The 24,381-nt window shown below is 32.4% G+C and overlaps 6 protein-coding genes and 1 pseudogene across 7 annotated transcripts, besides 4 other annotated features; 4 read left to right on the top strand and 3 right to left on the bottom strand.

Annotated features, from left to right (window-relative positions):
- Window positions 1-1,811: 1,811 nt before the first annotated feature.
- Window positions 1,812-1,832: a mobile genetic element.
- Window positions 1,812-1,832: a terminal%2Cinverted (terminal inverted repeat of tvBac_56 transposon ID:TVAGG3_0205460).
- A 3,589-nt stretch (window positions 1,833-5,421) lies between these two features.
- Window positions 5,422-5,469: a mobile genetic element.
- A 1,414-nt stretch (window positions 5,470-6,883) lies between these two features.
- On the top strand, window positions 6,884-9,639 carry TVAGG3_0205440 (N-terminal C2 in EEIG1 and EHBP1 proteins family; the record flags this gene model as incomplete). Its single annotated transcript, XM_001321937.2, has 1 exon — window positions 6,887-9,577. One exon carries the CDS (start codon window positions 6,887-6,889, stop codon window positions 9,575-9,577), a length of 2,691 nt encoding a protein of 896 aa, XP_001321972.1.
- A 2,560-nt stretch (window positions 9,640-12,199) lies between these two features.
- Window positions 12,200-13,048, bottom strand: TVAGG3_0205430 (uncharacterized protein; the record flags this gene model as incomplete). Its single annotated transcript, XM_001321934.1, has 1 exon — window positions 12,200-13,048. The coding sequence occupies one exon, from the start codon at window positions 13,046-13,048 to the stop codon at window positions 12,200-12,202; it is 849 nt and encodes a 282-aa protein (XP_001321969.1).
- Window positions 13,049-13,575: 527 nt separating this feature from the next.
- Window positions 13,576-24,381: part of a mobile genetic element that runs on past the window's edge.
- Window positions 18,696-19,610, top strand: TVAGG3_0205420 (organellar and viral DNA polymerase type B; the record flags this gene model as incomplete). Its single annotated transcript, XM_051226457.1, has 1 exon — window positions 18,696-19,610. The coding sequence occupies one exon, from the start codon at window positions 18,696-18,698 to the stop codon at window positions 19,608-19,610; it is 915 nt and encodes a 304-aa protein (XP_051111443.1).
- On the top strand, window positions 19,954-20,778 carry TVAGG3_0205410 (KilA, N-terminal/APSES-type HTH, DNA-binding family; the record flags this gene model as incomplete). Its single annotated transcript, XM_051226456.1, has 1 exon — window positions 19,954-20,778. One exon carries the CDS (start codon window positions 19,954-19,956, stop codon window positions 20,776-20,778), a length of 825 nt encoding a protein of 274 aa, XP_051111442.1.
- On the top strand, window positions 22,197-22,643 carry TVAGG3_0205400 (uncharacterized protein; the record flags this gene model as incomplete). Its single annotated transcript, XM_051226455.1, has 1 exon — window positions 22,197-22,643. The coding sequence occupies one exon, from the start codon at window positions 22,197-22,199 to the stop codon at window positions 22,641-22,643; it is 447 nt and encodes a 148-aa protein (XP_051111441.1).
- TVAGG3_0205390 (protein of unknown function, DUF4108 family) lies at window positions 22,660-23,049 on the bottom strand (the record flags this gene model as incomplete). The annotated part of the gene is made up of 1 exon (XM_051226454.1): window positions 22,660-23,049. One exon carries the CDS (start codon window positions 23,047-23,049, stop codon window positions 22,660-22,662), a length of 390 nt encoding a protein of 129 aa, XP_051111440.1.
- On the bottom strand, window positions 23,119-24,350 carry TVAGG3_0205380 (annotated as a pseudogene). Its single transcript has one exon. A coding segment is annotated over exon 1 (1,232 nt).

Here is a 24,381-nt window from a genome sequence, read left to right as displayed (position 1 = left end):
TTAAATGTTAACACTCAGTCCATTTGAATATGAAAAATAAAATTGACTTTGATTAAATGTTTTTATTTATCATGCAATTCTTCTTGCGACCAAAGATTTGAATAAAAGTTCAAAAAATAAGATAGCTTAAAAAATAATATACGGTAGTGTTTACTAATAGATGAATAGTATATAAATTCTATTAAAATGGATTTGATCCAAAAAAATATAAAACCAAAAATAATTGTTATAATTTAAATGAAGAAGTAATTTAAAACGATTTTATTTATGATCAAATTCGATGGCAAGAGTATTCATTCAATAGATCTGGGAACAATTATTATAATGGAATACTCTTAACTCTTTCTTGAGATAGAAAATAGTAGTGAATCATAAATATAGGATCTGAATCGATTCAGACAGTGGAGCATTTTCATCTAAAATGTGTGGCATTTTTTTGTCATTTTTATTAAAATCATCATAATAATCCATTATGTTGCTGAATTAAAGAGAAATTTATTTGCTGAAGATGTTAGCATTTGGGAATCCTACTTCAATACTAAATTTTCAGGAGAAAATACCACAAAATGTCAAAATTGCAATATCTTTGCAGGGGAAAAGCAATATTTCTTAGATAAATGCAACTTCTTTGATGATCATGATAGAGTTATCTATTTTAATAATGTTTCCGACACTTTATTTCTACATAATCAGTGTTCATTTAGTAAATGCACTTCTACATCAGATGGAAGTTGCGTTTACTACCAAATTGGCAAGAATAGTTCAATTGTTCAAAGCAAATTCTGTTGTACAAAATGCAAAGGCACAGGATATGGCCAAATTTCATATACAGAAGTTGACACAGATAACATAAACTTTATTATTGAAAGTTCCATTTTCGATTCAGGAAATGAAAATGGAGGATCTGTTTTTGAAACATTGTATGATAACATCGTAGTTTCATCAACAAATTTCTCATCAAATAAAGCTAAATACGAACCTGCTGGACATTATGAAGCTAAACCAGATAAATACACAACAAAATTTAACTATTCAACTGTTGTTAATAATTTAGCAACAGATAATACAGGCCAAATGATAAATATTTGGTATAAAGCTTTGATTGATTCATGTAATATTATAAATAATACCAATACAAAATCAGAATATGGAATTATTATGCATTCTAGTAATTCTCTTACTGTAAAAAGTTGTTCTTTTATTAACAACACTGTTCCTCAAGGTTCATATTTGATATATAACAAAAAAGCCGATCAATTAATAGTTGATAGTTGTTACATTGACAATTCGATTTCATCAACATTTAAAAATAATGTAGTACCTAATAATACAACAGAACTATTTATTAACAATTTGAATCATTTTTCAACTGATATTTGCCAAGCAGAATTTGTCATTCTCAATAAAACAGAATTCGTTGTATATCTATCTCACAGAGCCCTGTATCGTCGTTGATTAAATTTGTTGTTTCAGCATGAGTACTTTCTGACACAAAACCCTGCAATGTCAAAAATTTTGAAAGGTCAAAAAAATTAGTGTCAGAAAGTTTACAAATATATACTTTCTGACAAACCGAGTCTCAGAAAGTACTCAAACGGCGGATCGCAAGAAGGCGGTTCCATCTACTTTTCGAAAAAATGCGAATTTGTTCAAACAAAAAATCCATTCATTAACACAACAAATTCTAGCACTGGCCCTTCATTTTTCATTTTTATTTCGGATATACAAAATTACAAAAATCAAGCCAATGAAACTATAGTTTCCAACTGCTAAGCTACAGCCTCCACAAATTTTGGCTTTATTGTGTTTAAGGCTTCACTAACATGACAAAATTTATTCAAAATTTTAAAAAGATGAAAAAAAATATGCTCTACAATACATATAAATACTAATCTGACATTTTCGGAAAAAGTGGAAGAAGGCATTTATTAGGTGTGTCAATAAAAATCAAAAATAATGATAAATATAGCATTGAAATAAATCATGGAATATATATATCAAGGGACTTTAACTAGAAACAATTGGAGGTTATTCACTCGAAGACGTTGTCTCCGATTCATTCATTACTTGTGTCAATGTCATTGAAAACAATCAATCATCAAGTTCTTTTAATAGTCACTCAGCAAGTGAATTAAAAGTTAATATTACATCATATAATTATATATTAGAAATAAAAGTCCAATAGAAGGTTATCTGATTTATACTTTTTTTTTACTGAAACTTCTATGAATCATTGTTGTATTCAAGGGAATGAAATTTCTTACACTTTTTTCTTCGCATGTTAGTAATATAACATTTGAAAATTCAACAACAGATAATAATGCAACATATCGAGATTTTAATTATCTTGGTGTAAATTTTAAGAACACAGATGAAGAAATGACCGACATAAGTCGCGTTCAACACACATTAAATTGATGAAGACCAAGAACTTCTAATAGATTCTAGGAGATACAAATAATTCGCATATGTAACAGTCAAAGATCTGGCCAAGGGGCTTCTCTGTGCTTTCGAGTTCTCTCCTTATTGACATGGGAAGATCGTGATTCGAACACCTAGTAATTCTCCACTCATGTTAGTTTCATTAATAAAAACCTTTTGCTTATCCATTAAGTTAACTATAGATTCAAGTTTTTGATCTCCGTTGAAATCATATTTTTGTCGTATATGAACACACATCCCAAATATCTGCCAATTCATTGAGACTTAGAAGATAAAAATTGATCTCATTTTTGAATAAATTTCATTGATAATTTAATATAATTAATTTCATTCGGATTACTTCTATTTATCAGTATGAATGCATTAAGGAAGATTGGATTCGACGGTATCAACAGAGAAGATACTAAATTTTATGAATATTAAACAATTAACGCAGAAATTATGGATTATAATAAAGAAGAGTCATAATTAATTACTATCATTCTTGATTGACATATTCATGATATTAATTTTAAATAGTTTTATCTTCATTCAATAGATAATGCAAATGAAATGCTAAATTCACTTTAAAAGCGATCTCTAACCCTCTCGTAAATAATAAAGCAGATTTAACACGTTAAATTATACTTCATTTGAGAGATTTTGACTGTGCACGAAGGTTAATCAAAATCATAATATATTTTCGAAATAAAATTAGACACAATGCTTCAACATATGTTCAAAAGTTTATCATGTAATAGCATTTGTTGAATCACAGGTCTTGAAATGAATGTGAAAGCCTGTGTCGAAATCATAAAACATTAAAAAGTCATAATAAACCGAGTTGATGATTAAAAATAAACAATTTGTGTAATATTAGTGTCATTATTGCATAAAGATGAATTCGAAGCTGAGAAAGTGTCGAATTTTTATTTCATTGCCTGTCTCAAGAGGTAGGGCAACGATAGAAAATTTTTGGAAAAAAAGTTCGGAGATCTTAAACGTATCATATTCCCTGCATGGTTTGGTATCTTCCGCCATGCGTTGTGCCAAACATATTGACACTTTCCAATAATTAATTTATGGTATGAGTCACAGAGTTAGATTATAAAAAGAAAGTAAATAATTGCAATTAGAAATCATATATGTCGGAAATCAAATGTTGATGAGCAGAAACCTTTTACTCATCATAAAAGAGATAAATCACTAAAGATTTGTATACATTAAAATTTGATATTTGGTGCTCGAAAACTGTCTGATGGGACTCCTCCAAAATGAACCAATCTATCGCTGAGGACCAAATTAGATGATGTGGATGGTGTATTCTCTAATTCTAACTTAGGAAGAATGGGAACAAAACGAATGACGACAACAACATGTCAAACATAGATTAAATATCTATGAATCAATAAAGTATACGTGCATTGAAGGTGATAACGATCACTTGAGGCTTATAACTCTTTGACTAAATTATGCAATAATTAAATATAATCATTTTTATATTTTATACTGATAGTAATTAATATACTATCCTGCTTAATAAATGGTATGATCAAATTTGTTTGAAAATTTAATTATGTATATGAAACTATGTCTTCTATAAAAATCAAAATTTTCGGACGAACCTAGATTGAAGCTTTATGAAAATCTATCTTTTTGTTAATTGAGTTAATATGAATCTTTTACATATGTATATATAGCATTGATAGCTTATATAATCATGGTTTATTCCATATTAACATATTTTTTCAGTTAAATTTGTTAATAATATCATGTAACAAATTAATTCAAGATTAGAATGTCTACAAAATGCTAACAAATAAGAACAAAATACGATTTCTCGACTTAAATTTTAATATGGAGTAGTTTTTCGTTTAAATCTAATTAAATGAATAATAAAACTTATCTTGTACTATTTTCATTCAAAGATTTTAATAATGTAAATCATGCATTTTCATAATTCAGTACAGTTCTTTTTAGAATTAAAGTTGATGAGGATGATATTTGTGATTTAAAATAATTTGTTAATGTTCACCTTTTATTCATCACCTTGTGGTATGCCCTAAAGCAATAGCATTATCAATTCTGCTGAATTGATCAACTCAAAATTCCAAAAAAAATTCAAAATTTCAAAAATGAAATTAAACAATTCGAATTTTCACATGAAAAAATTAATTTCGAAAAAATTTGGAAAATCAAAGTATTTGATAATTAGTCAAATAATCAATTTACATCGTTTTTACTCATAAAAAACAACTAATTTTTGATTTTGATATCATATTTGATAAATACTCATTCCAGAGTTGACGTAATGTATTAATTATTGTTAGAGATATTGCTTTCGCAGCAAAATTCTTATTTCATGAAAGAAAAAAAAAATGATTTATTCCAACAAAAACAAGTAAACAGATGAATGGAAACGTACTATATTTTCATAAATGTAGTAATCGGCGTGTCGGCTTTTGTTTATCATGTTCGAGTCAAAATGTATTAACTTGTAATAAGAAATATTCGAAGATTATATGAAGTATTGAGCATTCTTTGTAGAAATATTTGTAATTCATTACTAACATATATAATAAAGTTGTTTTTTTTTTCCTTATTGCAATAATTTTGTCTGATTTTAATAACTTTTCATGTATACGAGTTGTGTGAATATGCATCATAATATGCGTAAATATACTTATTTGCGACGAATAATGTGGTTGCATAATGGAGGTGCTAAATTTTGATTTTTAATATGGGGCTTTGGTATGTATAATCATGTTCTTATCTCAACGTAGGAGTATTGGTGCAATATGATTAAAATTTACGAGGTTGATCTTAAATTGAATAATTCTGGAGTATAAATCACAATGCAGCTAATTCTATGTTAAAGATAGATACAGATTGTAGTAATCAATTAGGGAGTACAAATTCATTCTTTCATTTCTGTCGTATTGAGCAGAAAGGAAGAGATCATAACCCTAGGAAAAAAGCCCAAATTTGTCACTTTTCATAGTACGTTAAACTCAATTCGCTCGGCGAATGCCGAGCACACGTACTCATCATTCAACATAATATTCTCATTCTTTGGTTATTATAGTGCCAGACAACACAAGATTTCAAAGAATTACTTGAGTTTTCAATTAATCTTAATCCGATTTTAGATTTATCGAGAACTCCATCATCACAATCACATACTTCAGTGCGGTAACTACAATTATCCATATACAGAAGGAAGTTCTTTTCGAACAACTCATTTGGAGTCTGTTTTGGAAAGAACTTCTTTCTGTCCGACTTAATTTCATAGTTCCTGATCAACCAAAAGACAGAAACCACACACTATCTACTTAGGAAAGGAGTTCTTTCTAAATCTTCCTTAAATTGAGATTTTACGAGAGATAACCCTTCTATTGCACTTAAAAATGAACATTTTGATATCTTTAGTATCACACATGGTCATATATAGTATTTCATCTACATGAATACATTCATCTTTCGAAGTCTCTCATTAAATGGGAGGCTTCGAAAGATGAATCGTTTTATTCATACAACTTTAAATCTCGAACACATTTAGAGAGTGAGTATATCATTTTATTCTTGTTTTGAGTTTATTCTGATTCAAAATTGCAGTGAAAACAGAAGTTCACACATCATATCTGAATGTGAGCTCATCTATACTTATACGATCTCAATACCTCCACTCTAAGCATAAGAGGTGAAGTTATATAAAAATTATCAGATGCGTTGAAGTCTCAAAAGTATTGCCTGAATGCTTGTTTCATATTTGTCCAAGTAGTTTCAATGAATAAATGTATTGTTTTTTATAATTTCGATTTATTTTTAGAAAATATTCAATATAAACCTTTATTGTGTTATTTACATCTCATAAATTCTCTGTCTAAATCATATAAAAGCGCGTTTTACCCCTATGAATCAAGAAATTCATTCAATATTCATGGTATATTTATTAAATTTATACGATTTACTAATAATCAATATTATATCCTCATAAATAGCAATATATTTTGGTAATCTATGATAATCATATACAATATTTGAAATCAAATTTTCATTAGTTTAGGTTCCTTGTTAATAGTAAACCATTATATTTATTACTAATAATAAAATCTATGTGTCGTATTGAAATTCAATAAAATTACTGATTCGGTCCAAAAAAACAAATTAGATAAAATTTTTCTTTTTTTATGTAATTTTTGTTTTTCATTTTTCTCAAGATCCTAAGTTATGTTCTAACTTTTGACATCATATCCTATCATGCTAGGCTATATATTATAGCATATCCAAAAGGCAAGGAAATCTATCAGAGAAGCCTTTTTGACCTATCGTTGCCCTACCTCTCTGTCTCAATTTTTCTTGAAATCGGTAGAAAGTGGATGTATTATATGATCATAATAGACCAAAATTTTCACAAATTTAAAATCTTTCAATTTTATATATTTTACATAAAAATTTTTTAAAGATGTTTTGGAAGTGGGAAAAGCAACCCGAAGACTTATACTTTACTGTTCACTCTGCCAAAGTGAAGAAAAATTCGACATATGAGTTTGAGCTGTCGTGGGCCCGTGGAGATCACGCAGGGTCAACATTCAAGAAAATTCCAGACGCTGACGGCTTTATTAAGTTCGATCACGAGTTTTCCTGCCCATGCACTATGTATGTAAATAAAAAGGATGAGACAGTTCGTCCAAAAAATATTAAATTTGTACTCAAAAGATATACTTCAGTCACAGAGAACAAAATTTACGGTAAATTGACAATAGATGTTGCACCATATTATAAGAAACGCGAACCAGTCCATGTTAACTTTGAAATGGAATCAGGCCGCTCTACACCACCAGAATTATCAATAACATTTACATTCAAAGCGTCAAATCGTGATGCAGGTTCAAGTGCTGTTAACGATCAAGACATGTCATTTATTGGAGATACACCAGAACGCAAAGTTGGCCTTGATGAATGGGATATAACTGATTTTGGTGTTGTTGAAGCAAATACCGTTCAGCAAGTTGACCACGGCGAATCTACACTCAGCAGCTTCCAGAGACCCGCAGAGAAAAAGAGAAAGCACGATAAAGATAAGCATGACAAAGAAAAACGCGAAAAGGACAAAGATAAAAAGCACGGACATCATAAATCTAAGCATCATTCCGCCGAAGAAGGCGAAGAAAAGCCAAAAGATGCCGATAAAAAGCATAAAAAACATTCATCGAAGAAAACTACGGAAGACCAAGTTTCTGCAGACGTAGAAGTCAAAGCAGAAGTCAAGGTCGAAGAAAAGCCAGCAGAAAAGATTGCTGAAGAGCCAGAAGTGCAGAAATCAGATTCATCTTCCGAAAAAGAAGCTCCAGCACCACAACCTGTCGAAGAAGAGAAGGCTGTAGTTGTTGAAGAAGAGAAACCAAAGGTCGAAGAAGAAAAACCAAAAGAAGAAGTTATAGAACCAGAAAAAATTGAAGAAAAAGTTGAAGAAAAACCGCAAGAAGAAGAACAAAAGGCTGTCGAAGAAGAAAAGCCTCACGTTGAAGAAGAAAAACCACAGGTTCAAGAAGAGCATCACGAAGAAAAACATGAAGAAGTGAAAGAGGAAGTAAAAAGTGACATTGATCTGAAAGTTGAAGAAGAAAAAGTGACACCTCCTATTGAAAAAACCGAAGAAAAGAAAGAAGAGGTTGTTGAGGTTGTTGAAGAGGAGAAGAAGCCAGAACCAGTTGTAGAAGAGAAGAAAGTTGAAGAAGAAAAGGTCGAAGAAGAGAAAATTGAAGAAAATAATTCTCATGAACAAGATGATCACGAAGAAGAAGAGAAACCAAAGAAGAAAGTTATCAAGAAGGGTAGATTCGGCAAGTTCATGAACAAAAAGAAGAAGAACTACGATGTTTCTGATTCATCCGAATCATCTGAAGACGAAAATCCATTTACACCACCGAAGAAGGTTGAACCGACACCAGAACCCAAGCCAGAACCAACTCCAGAGAAGAAACCTGAAGAAAAGAAGGTAGAAACACCAATTAATACTCCACCAGTCGAAAAAGTCAAAGATGAGCCAATCATGACACCAAAGAAAGAAGGAGAGCAGCAACAGCAGGAGACGCCGAAGACTCCTAAGGTAGCTGACTCCAAATTACTTGATTTAATTCAAGAAGCTTTAATTGCAACATGGCCGGAGTACAAATCCAAGGCATTCATCGACAAAAATGGTAGAGTTGCTGTTCCGCCTGCTGCTTTGCCACTTTGCGCCGTTGCATTGTACTGTGATATTTTCAAGAACAAACAGTTACTTGAAGAATACGTCAATCTTCTTCCACAAGCTCCATTAAGTCTCAGATCCTCACACCAACAGCGATTTTACACTTATTTAATACTTAGTGCCTTTGCATCAAGATATGCCAAAGAATATCCACAAACAAACGTCAACAATTCACAGCCGAACTTAAGTATAAGCGAAATACAAAAGAACGTCGAGGAATTCCTCAACCACGTTGATAAATTGGTTGATGAATCCATGACAATGTTCTTGAAGCCCTTGATTCCATCGTTTGAGGTCATCCTCAACAGATTGATCACAGCCCGATTCAATTCCGAGATGTTGATGAACGATTTCTCCCAAGTAATGCGAAATTCAAGGACAACAATACAAGGAGAGCACACAGCAGCTGTACATCGTGTAGCATGCAGAAGATTACAGTCAATGCTCGATGCCAGAGTCTATTGGAAGATAATGAGTAATCCGAACAGATTTTCTTTCACAAACGGTGCAGCATGGTCATCATTCTGCACTGCATTGGAAGGAGAATGCGGAGTTGCTCTTCCTTTGTCTTCCCAACTCGCGCATCTCCTTATGATGGCCGCACAAGTCGCAGATGATTCCCATTTGAGGGAAGAGATTTGTCCGGACATTCCTCCAGCGGAAGCACTTTATGTCATCGAAAGACTTCTTCCTGATGATATGATGCCTATAAGAGCTGATGCACAGAAGTTTGCAACAGCTGTTGGTTTGAAGACGGGAACAGTTAAAGAGGACGTGAGAAATCCTGAACCTGTTGACGTTTCATCTCTTTATGACGGCGAATTATCTAAAGCATGGAAGAAATGTGTTGTTGATGATGTGTTGATTGATACATATCCTTTCTTACAGGAATATAAGAAATAAGTGTATATTTTATATTTTTTTTATCCATTTAAAATTCGAAATTTTTTTATAGTAAAAACAAGAATTATGATTATTCTTTTACACCTTTTTTCTAAATGAACTTTCTTTCATTGAATATTGAAAAAAATTGTTATGGTGTTTCTCCACTTCATTGTGCAGTTCATATTTCATGCTATTTTTTTATAATTATGATAATACAGAATGCAATACAATTGTTTGTGTATAAGATCATTAATCCTCTAGATATGAAAAGAGCAGGGTTGTGATCTTATACAAGAAAATCACTTGTGAAATTCAAAGTAAATTTGAATTTTTCATTTATACTAGATTTGAATAAAATAACTTAATTTGCTGCTGGCATGGGTTGTGCATCATCATTACTGATATTTTTGTATAAATGTTTGCATTATTTTTTGCTATTTCTTGATTTCTCACTATGATATGGTTAGATTTATTATTATATATGATTGTAATGGATTTTATTAGGAAAAACGTATAACCTAACTCAATGAATCATATTTCTACATATATTGAAAAGAATTTGTGGCTTTTTCTACAATCTTGTTAATCGTCGAGTATCAATTATTGATATTATCTTCGATAAATAGCAAATTTCATTACAATAGGATCAGGTTCCTTAAGTTGTAAACTTGTTTTCAAGGGACTAGCAGAAATTGATATATCTTCTCCTAACTTTAGATAGGAAGGCAGCAGTAATGAATGTCAAGAGTTCATATGGTAAAGATCTATTATTGAAGTATAATGTTGAACAAGGATTTATTTTAAAAATCAGAATCAAAGATATTGTTTTCTCGGTATCTCCAATTATGAGATTAAAAAAAAAAAAAAAAAAAAAAAAGGTAGTGGGGCTTCCAGGCACTTCGTGCCTTCTAGCCCTGAAGATGATTAGTATAAATGAAGTTTTTATTCGGAGGGCTTCCAGGAGCTTTTCACAAATTATATATGTTTTCATGTTTTGTCACTTTTCTGTCACTTTTCGGGTGAAAACATTTTTATTATTATATATAAATGAATTTTACAAAACCACCGTTACCGTTCTTTGGAAATAAGAGTAGATGTAAAGATATTATATTGAGAGAACTTAAGAAACTACCGAATGGTCTAACATTTGTAGATTTGTTCGGTGGAAGTTTCTATATATCCCATTTATGTCATATAATATTCCCAGACTCAAAGATTATATGCAATGACTTCGACAACTATATGGACCGTCTCAAACATATTCCAGACACAAACAACATATTGAAAGAGTTAAAAGAAAAGATACCTATAGGTAAGATGGAACGTATACCATTAGATAAGAAAAATATTGTGAGAGAGGTTTTGAAAAAAGCAGAATATATAGACTGGGATAGTATATCTGCTAGACTATTATATAGTGGTGCTATAAGAGTTCATGACATTGAAACACTTATGTCAAAAGTTTTATATCTTAACTATACAAATGTTTTCAAAGAGGACATAGAAAAATATATTGAGGGTATAGAGTTTGTGAGATGTCATTGGACAGAGTTGTATGAAAAATATAAAGACAAGGAAAATGTTTTCTTTATAGTGGACCCGCCGTTCTATAACACATGGGATTTTCAATACCAAGTAGACTGGACTTTGAGAGACTCTTTAGAAACTTTAGACGTTTTACATAACCATCCATGCTTTTACTTTACATCCGATAAAAGTGGTTTGGAAACCGTTATGAGATGGTTAGAGGACATACATGACTATGAGTTTATATATGACAAGATAGAATATGAGAGAGGTCCTATAAACTGGAGAAAGTGTCATAACAAAGAAATTTTATTAGTAAGTAAATGTGGTTTGAAATCGGATTGTTAGTTTTAGGTTTTTTCCATTGTGTCATTTATTTATTTGACGTGGCAGAAAAGTACAGAGAATATGAAGATGAAACCAATGCCTGCAAATGTTCAGTATATGTACTCGTAAGAGATATTTTTATCTAATATTAAATGGACGCACAGAACTTAGCGAATGCACAGCAACCTGGACAACCAAACCCAGAGAATATTCCAAATGAAGTTAGAATACAAACTGCAATGGCAAACTATATGGTCAAGTGCCAACAGATGTACAAATGCAAACTGCCATGTCAAATGACGCTGCGTTAGGTTTGCCACCATGGTATGCAAATATGAGATAGAAAGAGTTTTATACAAACCCTGAAGTGGGATATAACAACTTTATGCAGATGACGCGAACACAGGAGTTGACCCAGAATATGTTTTCTACCAGAGGAGAAACAGAATGTATGAGCTCCAGTTAAAGAATGCTATGGAACTCAACAGGAAACGTAAGAGACTAGGCGACATTAGATTTTTACATATAGTAAAATGGGTTTCTTTGGAAGAATAGGAAACTTCTTTCGAAATGTTGGAAGAGGTATATGGAATGGAATAAAATCTGTCGGAAGAGGAATTTGGAACGGAGTCAAAAATATTGGTAAAAGAGTAGGTCAGTTCGTTGGTTATTATACCTAAAGACCCTGAACCAGAAGAACAAGCTCCTGTTATACAACAGCCTGAACCTGCACCACAGTCTAAGTTGGCAACCAAAATCCAACACCTCAACCGGTATATTAAAAAATTATATTTTTATCGTTCGATAGTAGTTGTATATGAAACTAAGTTCTAAGTAAAACGCATGGTATAATGGAATTATTCTTTTTCTTCCATCTGTAGTAAACCATACTTGAAAGTCTGAAATACTTCCACTTGGTGGTTCATATAGCTTTGTAGGTTTTTCGTAAAAGTCATTTGCCAAGCATAAGAAAGAGTTTTGGGCGCCAGAAAATGAAGCATGAACAATAATAGCATCTTGGTCGAAAATATTTTCATATGTTCCATTAGGGTTTTCGACTTCATAAAAGTTCGGGTGTACTGGATATGCTGCAGGCTGATTTAACATCCTCAAAAATCTATACCATGCCAAGTTGTTATATTTTGTAGAAATATAAACGTTTTCTCCAAGGTCTTCTATTCTATTGATTTTAACAGTTGCATTTTTCCTGTCATAAACAATATCGAGATGGTACTCTCCTTCGTCAATGTTATACTGTTTTGCATATTCAAGATAGATATCGTTTATTTTTTCTTGAAAAGCTTGAAGAGTTGTTTCTAAGTTTACAAGCAAATTCACTTGTAAAAGTTTTCCCTGTTCAAATTTCTCATACGTACGTTTTTCTTTGTTATAGTATCGAACTTCAAAACCGACCGTAAATGGGAAACCATGTATGGCTTCTGAAATGAACTTCATTCTACGAAAGCCAATAGCTTTTGTGACGGATGGGTCTCTTAGCCATCTCAATGGGTAGTCAAAACGATAGCCTTCATACTTTACGGTATCTGTCTCAAACTTTTGACCGACATTAGTAAAAAGTTCATCTAATGGTTTAGTTGTAGCAACTCTTGAATTTTCTTTTTCTATTGAAAGCATATTTTATCTAGAATAAAAATGTCAAATGAAACAGCGTCTATGAGAGAAATACAACACAACCGACAACTCATTATACAAGCTCTAAATAAGAACACAACAAACTTTTCAAACTATTCTAAGATATCTGAGTCATTGAAAGAAGGAAACTTAAAACTGACATTAAACCCAATGACAGATGAGTTTCTGTTTCAAGACAAGAAGAACAATACTGTCTGTATAAATCCAACAAAAGGAACTTTAAACGAGAAACCTATAAATGAACTTCTTTTGAAAGCAGATGTTGACAACAAAGCTGACAAAGAATATGTCATTGAAAAAGTTCAAGAAGAACATGACAGAGCAGATGCAACATATGCAACAAAAGAGGATGTTGAAAATAAAGCTGACAAAGAAACTGTAGATATGTTGGCACAAACGGTTTCAAGTCATACCAGAGGTTTAATGGAAGATGGACAACAGTTGAAAGAGCTTGAGAAAGGTGTTACAGAGTTAAGGAATACAAAAGCAGACTCGAAATGGATAGCTGGATATGTAGATGCAACAAAAGAATATATTTTCGCATGGACAGAAGGAACATATTCTAAAAAGACTCATACACATTCTATATCTGAAATAACAGACTTACAAGAAACATTAGAGACAAAAGCAAATAAGACTCATACACATACCATTGCAAATATTACAAACTTACAAGAAACCTTAAACAGGAAAAGTGACGTTGGACATACACATTCTATATCTGAAATAACAGACTTAAACGTTAGCCTTGAAAAGAAAGCAGATAAGAACCATACACACGATTTCTTCGCAACTGTTGGTATAGAAAATATTGAAGGAACGGTTGAAGGAGCTGATGGAACTGGTGGGGATGTATTGTATTGGAAACCTCCTAACTTTCCACAAGGTTTAACATCGGAGGAAGACATAACGACGATGAAATACATTAGATGTAGAAATGTTTATGTCATGAAGGATGAAAATAAAGTTAAATTCACTGCTCAAGATTTATATGATAAAAAAGCTGACAAAACAGAGCTTCAAACATTAAAGATTGAAATACTTCAAACATTATATCCTATAGGTTCTATTTATACGTCAATGAACTCTACCAGACCAGAAGTAGTACTTGGTGTTGGTGCATGGGAACAAATAGTCGACAGGTTTTTGTATTGTGCAAACTCTTCAAAGGAAACAGGTGGAAGTAAAACGATTTCAGGTGAAAATTTACCTGCACATAGTCACTACATAGATTTAAGTACATCTCAAGCAGGTTGGCATAAGCATAAATTTTGGGATTGGTCAGCAATGACAAAAGGTAAAGGATATGATGTTAAAGACAACGTTCAGTTTGCTATAAATTGTTTCTGGGGTAACACTCAGGGAGATGGAAACCATACACATTTCGTTTCAGGGTATACGCAAACAACGGGACAAAGTAAAGACTACATGCCACCTTACATGACAGTTTACGCATGGTATAGAATTGCTTAGTCGTCATTTTCAACTTCTTTAGCATATTCGTCAGGAGTTGTCTTATATTTGTTAGGAACTGTCTTTGAAAGTATACCACCTTGAACTTTGACAAGTTTGAAACGAGGTCTGACAATAGTAGTTTTATCTTCTGCTTGCAGTGTGTACATTTTGCCATGTTTGCCTAAAACTTCATAATATTCTCTTGTATACTTTCTTCTATTTTTACGAACACGAATGTGAGTACCTGTCGGGTTCCCATTGTTGTCATAGTCAATAGTATTTTCATATGGGTCGCGTTTAGGTATTTCTATTTTTACTTTGTCACCTTTCTGAAGTTTGAAGCCCGGCATTCTTTCTTGTTTGTCTCTTTTGACTAAATTGTTAAATATATAGTCTTTCTCTAAGTCAGGGTTGTTTTTCATTTCTTCGGGGGAGTGGTTTCCCAAACCTTTTTGTTTACGGCTATTGTAAATATTTAAAACTTGTCTCATCTTTGCCTGGGAGAAGTGTCTATATTTGTCGTCATATGACATTTCATTTGCTTCACCACCTTGTGGTTGGTTTAAGTCTCTTAACATTTTTATACATCCGTCAATGACACCAAGAGCAGAATGGTTTTGGTCGACAATGAAATATTGGTTTACATTTTTTGAACGCAGATAGTTTTTTACATCATCTGATTTGAAAGAACTTTCACAGTCAGATGTCAGTTTTGTTGGATGGTATTTGTCAACGAATATTGTCAAAGCAGTTTTCACATCTAAAATATTTTTGGACCATAATGGTATGGCTTCACAGTATCTTGTGTTTTGACCGACAAATATTAGCCAGTATGGAGGTCCATCTTCTCTATACCTCGGAATGTTTTCCAAGATATCCATAAACCAAGCATTTGGTGTTGAACTAAAGATTTTTATCATGAGTGCTTTCTTTGTCGCTTTAGAAACATAGGGGTCCTTGTTCGGATTCGTCATTTTTTACCCTATAAGAAATGGGTTTATTTGGCGCATTAGCAGGAGTTGCATCCAGATTTTTGCCCGCAGTGGGAACAATAGCCAGAGGTGCATTTGGAATTGGAAAGAAGATTTTGAGTACATTAGGTATACTTAAAGAGAAAGCACAACCTATTATACAAACTGTACAGAAAGGTTGGGATGTAGCACGAGATGCAACAAATCTTATTCCAAATCCTGAAACAGAGGAAAAGTTCAAGGATGGATGGACAATGTAGGAAGACACAGGAAACTATTATAACAAAGCAAATGACTACTATAACCAAGCAGGACACTATATGGACCAAGGTGAAAGATTCTTTAACAGAGGATATAACCATGCACAACAGTGGGTAAACAATAACCAACCTCAACCGCCTCAACGTGGGGAATGTAAAATTTTTTTACTGAGATGAAATGAACAATCAGCATTGAAAGACAAATGGGTCAAGATGGATTTGTCGGCTTCCAGCAGTTACACCACCACGTGTTTGTCAAGTTCTTCCTATACCTCAGGAAGTTTTAGACCGACTTAAAAAACCTAAACAACCAGTTGAAAACAAACCAAATTAAAATTTTTTACTGAGATGAAATGACCGAAGAAGTTGAAACGGTAGATTTGACAACCACAAACAAAAAGTTCAGAACCATTGTCAAAACCTGTCAAAGAACTTACAGATGAAGAGAAAAATTCAATAATAGAAAGTGCCAGTCTGGAAATACAACCCTAACTACAAAGTCACTTTTCATAGAAATGGAACGGCTAGTATCTCAAAAAAGAACAGACTCTCACAAATAAAAATTGAAGTCTGAAGGAGCTTTCGAGACAACAGATGGAAAAGTTTACTTCACTGACCAACAGTTCATTATAGAACATCTCATTGACTTAGAGTCGAAATATTCTAAACTTTACAACAAACACAAAAAGTTGAAAGGAAAACAAAAACAAATGGCATATGATATTTATGAAGATGTTGACAACACAACTGTTCCTGCAAGTGAGGTAAAGTCAGAGGAACCGAAAAGTGACGAAAAACCGATAGAAGAAGAAAAACCAAAAACTGAAGATAAACCAAAACCAAAGTTTAGTTTCCAAACTAAACCAAGTCAACCTTCATTAGCTGGTATGGGTTGGCGTCAAAGACTTATGGTAGCGGGCGGTTATGTAAAGTAAAGAAAAAAACATTTTTTTATTTTATTTGAAATGTACGCTGAGTTTGTTGGAGAAGACCGTTGGGAAACTTGTTTGTTAGATGAGAAATATGAAATTCACTGTTGTGAGTCATTTGAAGTCAGAAACAAAAAGACAAAAAGAGTTTTAAGCGGATGGGAGCGAAATGACGGATATGCTATTATGAAGATGAGTGGAAAAAACTATCTTAAACATGTTGTCATTGCAACTCATTTTATACTGAATCCTAACAATTTACCTTTTGTAGACCATATAAACCGTATAAGAAACGACAATAGACTTGAAAACTTACGTTGGGTCACTTGTTCTGAAAACAATAAGAACAAAGGCAAATTTGGAGATATTGTATTCGAATTTGTCGACGAACTAGAATGAAACATTGAAATTACAGACTATGGCGAGCATACGTTTGAGTTTTACTACTATAGCGAAGAACAAGACTCTTTCTACTTTTATACCGGCCGTAAACTATAGGAAATTACAAGTATATTTTACTAAGCGGCTATGCTTATGTAAACACTAGAGATACAGATGGAAAACACGTTAAAATACTTCTTAACAAATTCAAGAAGCTATATGGCATACCATTTTAAAACAATATATTTTTACATATATTAAATGCTTCAGGTTGAAAAACAAAGAACAAAAGTAGCAGATACAAAACCGTTAGACTATATCTTTACAAATGCTGGTAGGAATATTTCAGATGAAGAAATTTCATCCCGAGCTTACAGGTTTGACTATCCAATTCGTTGGCTTCAAAGTCCTTCAGATGCAAAGGCAATAGGATTTAGAAGAGTTTTGTTTTCAAATAGAACTAACGCATTTATGTTCGCAGTATATTTTCATGGGCAGTATGAAGGTTTCTGATGGTCTAATAGACAAATTTGACGAAATGAGAATCTTTACAATTCGTTCAGACGAAAGTCTTGAGAAAACTCTAGATGACTTTCAAACTCAAATGAACAAATATTATTGGGAATTTCAAAAAAAAACGACTCTTTACTAAATGGAACATACTATCTGAAACTAGAATATGACAAGATGAACTCCACCGTTTCATTTCAAAAGATTGAAATTAACCCTCCAAGAGATACAGAGTTTTTATTTTGGGAAGTAGACAAACGTTCTTGGGCACAATTTCTTCGGTTACTAAACCAGAACGAACCATTACCACCAGATGGTCCATTTAAATTTATACTTCCACCAGCAGATTTGATGGTTTATAGAAACGTGTTTGACCCTCAAAATGTTATGTGTCATGCAAGTTTTAGTTCAAGCAACAATAGTTTTCTATGTATTGGTAAGAACCTTTATGACTTTGCTTCTAAATTCTACGAACCATCTAGTAACAGTTTCTCTGACTTTCAAGTTTGGTTCACAACAAATGGTGTGCAACATATTATTCCATTGTACTATGACTTTTATCTCGAATTGTCTTTCATATATAACTACGGAAAAGTGCTGAAAAAGTATTGAAAAATAATGTTTATGTTAGCATGTTAGATCTCACCTGTTTTCTAACCTGTTTTCTACCCTCTCGAAAATCATGAAATTTACACCAAAAAATATAATTTAGGGTAGATGGTTAGATCTAACCTCTTTTCTAACCTGTTTTCTAACATCGTAGAAAACTCTCGAAAATCATGAAATTTACACCAAAAAATATAATTTAGGGTAGATGGTTAGATCTAACCTCTTTTCTAACCTGTTTTCTAACATCGTAGAAAACTCTCGAAAATCATGAAATTTACACCAAAAAATATAATTTAGGGTAGATGGTTAGATCTAACCTCATTTCTAACCTGTTTTCTACCCTCTTGAATTTTCATGAAATTTACACCAAAAAATATAATTTAGGGTAGATGGTTAGATCTAACCTCATTTCTAACCTGTTTTCTACCCTCTTGAATTTTCATGAATTTCCTTAAGATAGAAAAAATAAAGTTAGTTTTTTTAAAAAAATATTTTTTATTCTTATTGTAAGAACATGTTAGCAACAACAGCACCAAACTCTTTAGTTATGAATCCAACTTCAATGTTAGTAGAGATGAAAAGCTTCATTCCTTCTTCATATACTTTCGAAACAACAATCCAGAAGATAAAGCAAGAACTTTTAACAAGTAATTTAGACTGTACCGCACAGGATGAAGAAAATGAAGAATATCTTTATGAAATGCAGGACATTATTGACCATTTACCCAAATTGCCTGAAATCCAACAACAAAAACTCACTATTCCTGAATTTGACGAAATTGAAGTCAAAGCAACTGATTCAGTAGAAATAAAGAAGTTCATACGAAAGGTAAATTATGAGTTTCTAGGATATCATTGCAACCATAAGGTTATGGACAAAGATTGCGACATGGTATATAAGAACATCTCTGACATATATAAATCTGGGGAGTTTAAGACATACGACAACTTTGTTTCATTAGTTGCTGAATGTGTATGGCAGATAAGAGATAAAGATAAAAGATGTAAAATATGGAATGGACAAATAAAACCAACAACTTTTGAGTTAAAGAAAACCATTGACGCCTTAGTTGTTTTAGCAGGTAAGGTTTCAGAATATAACGCAAAAATGAACCCACAATGTTCAAAATGTAAAGCAGCAATAAGGAAATATAACTATTCTGTCAAAGAGATAGAACGTATGAGAAACGACTATGCTGACTTAAAGAAAGAAGCAGAAAAGCCAGCAGAAGATAAAATGGACATGTTAGCATTTCTGAACAAAAACTATCCAACAGCTGACGATTTCCTTTTATCTGACGTCAAGAAGAAATATAAAGAAACTTTCGGCATTGTTAAAACATTCGATGTACTAAAAGAAGAAATAGAAGCTACGAAATTGTTTAGAGTCTCACGAATTCACAATGTTTACCATGTAAAACGCTTATAAAATAACTGGGGTAGAAAAGAGGTTAGATATCGGGTTAGATCTAACCTTCTACCCTAAAATATATTTTTATTGAATTCAGCAACAAAATTCTGAGTAAAATAATTTTTAGGGCATGTGTCAAACCGTTGAGTTTTCACAAAATTTAAAAAATAACGTTTACCATGTAAAACGCTTATAAAATAACTGGGGTAGAAAAGAGGTTAGAAAACAGGTGAGATCTAACCTTCTACCCTAAAATATATTTTTATTGAAAAATGACCAAATTTCATGAATTTTCATAAGATAGAAAAAATAAAGTTAGTTTTATTTTTATTTATTTTTTATTTTGTATGTAAAGACAGATATGTCAACAACAGAGAACACAACAACAGTTATAGTCCATGAAGCTATAAATGAAGAATATGAGTGGATACAATATAACAAACAATTGCGTCTCATTCGTTCGGTCAAAGACGATATGTACCAAATGCAAAGTATTTTGACAGCATGTTTTGCTCCAGACACTAAACACGCAGACGACTGGTTCAGAAACCAAAGCACACAAGAACTTTTGAGTGAAATTTCTCTAGACCGACTTTTTCCTGTCTTGCATAAAACACATGAAAATCGTAAAAATTTGCCAATAAATTTAAGAGGATATTATGTACATAGACTTTTAGTAAATGCAGTTGCAATGTGGGCTTCTCCTCGTTATGCATGGCATGTTTACAAACTTCTTGACGAAATTCATAGACAAGAACGTGAAGAGATGGAAAAGAAACTTCAAGCAAAAGATGAAGTCATTGAAGCAAAAGACAAAAGCATTCAGAAAAGAATACCACGTTCGGTACCAAAAGGAAAGGAAAAGAACTATAAGTATATGATTTATACTGAAGAGATGGAAAATGAAGAAGATAAAGATATGGTTATGTTGCATTTAGTCAGAAGAAACAACAAAAGCTTTTACGACCTTGCTAAGATTTACAAATCTGACAGAAATTGGTTCTATCGCGAAAACTTACCGATTTCAATGACACCGAATGAAGATGTGAAACAAATAGTTCAAGATACGTTACCTCAAACACACTATGATATTAAAGGTTGTACAATTCTTACCTTCAAAGAAGATTTGCCATTGTTAAAGGAAAAAATAACAGAGTATTTTGACAACTTCAAACAAGTAGAGTAAATTGCACTCTTTATTTTTACGCTTGACTTCAAATGGCTCAGGTAGCTCTATAAGGTAAATTGTCTTGTCAAATCCTTCTGGCATTCCGAGTCCTTCCTTCCGACAGAAAAAGTTTTTCCTTCCAACAGGAAAAAAATTTCCTTCCTACAGGAAAAAAATTTCCTTCCTACAGGAAAAAATTTTCCTTCCTACAGGAAAAAATTTTCCTTCCGACAGGAAAAATTTTTCCAGTTGTTCGTCCGTAAACCATTCAAATTTTCGAAAATTGAGAACTTTTTGGTCGGACTTCAGAAAAAAATTTTCCTTCCGACAGGAAAAAATTTTCCTTCCGACAGGAAAAATTTTTCCTTCCAACAGGAAAGGTTTTTCCTTCCGACAGGAAGAACTCTTCCTTCCGACAGGACACAAACGAATGTCCGACGTTCCTCTTCCTGAATGTCTTCCAAAGCCAGAAGAACCGACAGCCCCAGCACCACAACAGACTAAGACTCAAACACTTACATTTTTCAAGCTTGTCTTGAAACAATTTGAACTTTGTTTGCGTAGATATGAATTCTGAAAGAAGTATGAGGGTCTTGTATGACTTTGTACTTCTCCCATAGTTCATGTCTGTCAAACTTACCTGCCATGGACTCTTTCATAAGTTCCATGAAATCGTCTTCGGACAATCCGGGGAAAAGTATTATGTCAGTAAGTATTCTTTTAACATCCTTACTTAAACTCTTTGCTGTCTGTACACATATTACGACTGAGATGTTAAAGTGTCTGAGCTTCTTAAGAATTCGACACATGTCTTGTTCTCTGTTCTTTAACAAAGGATGAGAGGCGAAATCATCTAAGATAAGAAGACACCTATGAGGGTAAGTCTTCCAATCGTAAGATTGCAATTTCTTCGAAATGTATTCTATCTCTTTCTGTTTGTTTCTGAAGTGTTTCTTCTCTAATATTCTCTGCATTTCCTCATTTGGGTCTTTGAACTTCGAGTTTATATACTCATTTATAGCATTATACTTCAAAACTCTTCTTTGGTACTTCTTTATCCAATCTAACAACTCAGAGTCTTTTATACATACTAACTTAGACTTCTTTATAATATCTTTGAACGAATTGACGGTTTGGTCAAATTGACCAGAAGTACTACAAATAACAACTAACTCATAGAATGGGTTCTTCTCATCTAGTTCTTGTTGTTGTGCAGCCATTTTAAGATAAGTGAAAGTCTTACCCGACCCAGGTGGTGCAATTAGACCTGTTATACCATTCTGAGCAAATAAGAACTTTTCATGTATAGGCTTTATCTGAGCATTTTCTAACTTCCTCTTGTTCTTGTTTAAAACATTCTCAAATTTCTTGTCAATGTCAGCAAACTTTTTTTCTAACATATTTTTAGAAAAATTAAAATTTTTATCTTTTAGAAAATGTCTAGCGATTTCGCTATCTATATTCGAGACAAACTTTTTGACAGCAAAACATCTGTCGACCATAAAATCTTACATAGTGTAAACAAGAAAGGGGAATTTGTTCTAAAGTTCTGTTTCTGGGAATATGACAAGAACCATAAAACATTACAAAGAGCAGTCTTAAAATTTGTCAATGACAGACTTGTTGACAGAGATGACGCCGATTGGAAAGATGAAGTCCAACAAAAGTTCTTAGAATGCAAAGAAGACACATGCGCTGTTCTTGAAGATGAAATAGAAAACAGAATAGATGAGCTATTAAAGGACAAAGAACTTTTACATAAATATGGTTCTGAGAAATTTGACATATCTCCACCAGAAAAGAAGAAGAGAGAAAAGAAAGAAAAGAAAGTAAAAGAAGAGAAGAAAGAACCAGAGCCAGAGAAAAAGAAATTTGACATGTAAAAATAAAATTTTATTTTTAGAACATTTCTGGGTCAATGTCAATGTTCTTCTCCTCTTTAGGAGTAAACACTGGCTTAGACTCTAAAATCTTTTTACCCAATTTACCTTGAACTTCAACTATCTTAGACTCATAATATTCATAGTCGTCTGTCTTCTTTGGTTCATAAGGTATAACAAGTTTGTATGCTTTACCTTCTTCGAGTTTTGAGAACTTTCTGTCAAAATTTTCTTTGACTGTTAACAAACCTTCTATGTCTAAGTCTTCAAAAGTTGCACCACTTTTTCTAACAACAGCAAACTTAACTGGTTCGATGTTCCAAACTTTGTCAAATGTAGACTTTTCAAAATGGTAGAAGTAAACATTCAAATATGTGAATGGGTCTAGTTCTTCTTTAAGTCCTGACATGTACTTGTTTACTGAGATGAATTTTGCCATCTTTTCTATCGGATAAAAAAATATTTTTTTTTTTAAAATTTACTCAGAAAAATTTTTCTTTGTATATACACCATTCTGAACATCTAAAAGACTTTTGACATTTGCCAAGAATGTACGTTTAGAAGCTGCCATATAACCATATTCTTGACAATATTGTTTATACGAATCGTACAATGACCTTTCATCTAATGACACAAAGTCAGTTTCATCTATGAACAGTTCATATACACTCTTGTTTGCTTCTAACAATGTTTGTCTCTCTTCGGTATGTGGAATTTGTCTTGGATTGAACTTAGAAATATCTAATGTCATGAAATATGAGAACAAGTGGTTGTAAAAGTCAGATGTCAAAGTTTCTGCTAAGTCGTAAAATATTCTGTATCTTGCATATGAGAATCTGACGTTCTGACAACTACATATCTTCTGTCAGAACTTTCTAACATCGGAACAACATTGTTTGAAACCATAATGAAGTTTGCAACATTTTCACAAACTCTTTGGTCTTTATACTTTCTTTCAACAACTCCAACTTTGTCTGTTATAAGACTCTTCAAAGCATCTGAGTTCAAAACTTTTGTTGTATCTATACTTTGAAGTTCATTGCAAACTATAAGTTTCATATTCTCAATTGAAGAGTTAAATTTACCGCAGATGTTTTCTAAGTTTGTCATATTCGGGTTCGAATAGCCCTCTAACAGTTTGCACAAAATATCTGTAAAGAATGTGTTCTTACCAGTTCCTTGTTTTCCAATTATAATGAGAGCAGTTTCATTTTTAGCACTTGGATGTTGTAAGATGTTTGCAAACCAACATAAGATATACTCATAAACCTTTTCGTTTCCATTGCATATAATTTCTTTGACATGGTCTAACCAAGCTTCTATAATACTGTGTTTCCATTCTACTTGTTCGTATTTATATCCAGTGAAGATAGAATAGAAGTTTGGAGATGGTGTATAGAACTTTATACCTCGAACTGAAAAATCTTCTAACTTTGACAATAAGATATCCCAAGCATCTAACATCTTCATTCCAACTTGTACGACTTTTATTTTCTTAAGTTTCTGTCTACATTCTTGTTCGGACACTATTGTTGCTCTTGGTTTGTTAAAGACAACATCCCATTCTTTCATGACATAACATTCTGGGGCAGAGTCAACATAAATGACTAAACGTTTCAAATTCTCGACTGCTTTGTTATAGTCTCTAAATGGACACATATTTCTGAATGCTTGGAAGTCATAAAAATCTGAAACATCTATTCTGTACATTTTTATAAAAATAAAAATAATATTTTTTTTA

The sequence above is a fragment of the Trichomonas vaginalis genome, chromosome IV (genome assembly GCF_026262505.1).
Source record: "Trichomonas vaginalis G3 chromosome IV, whole genome shotgun sequence".
Lineage (NCBI taxonomy): Eukaryota > Parabasalia > Trichomonadida > Trichomonadidae > Trichomonas > Trichomonas vaginalis.
Note: the sequence above shows the minus strand (reverse complement) of the source record. Positions and strands in the feature narration are given on the sequence as shown.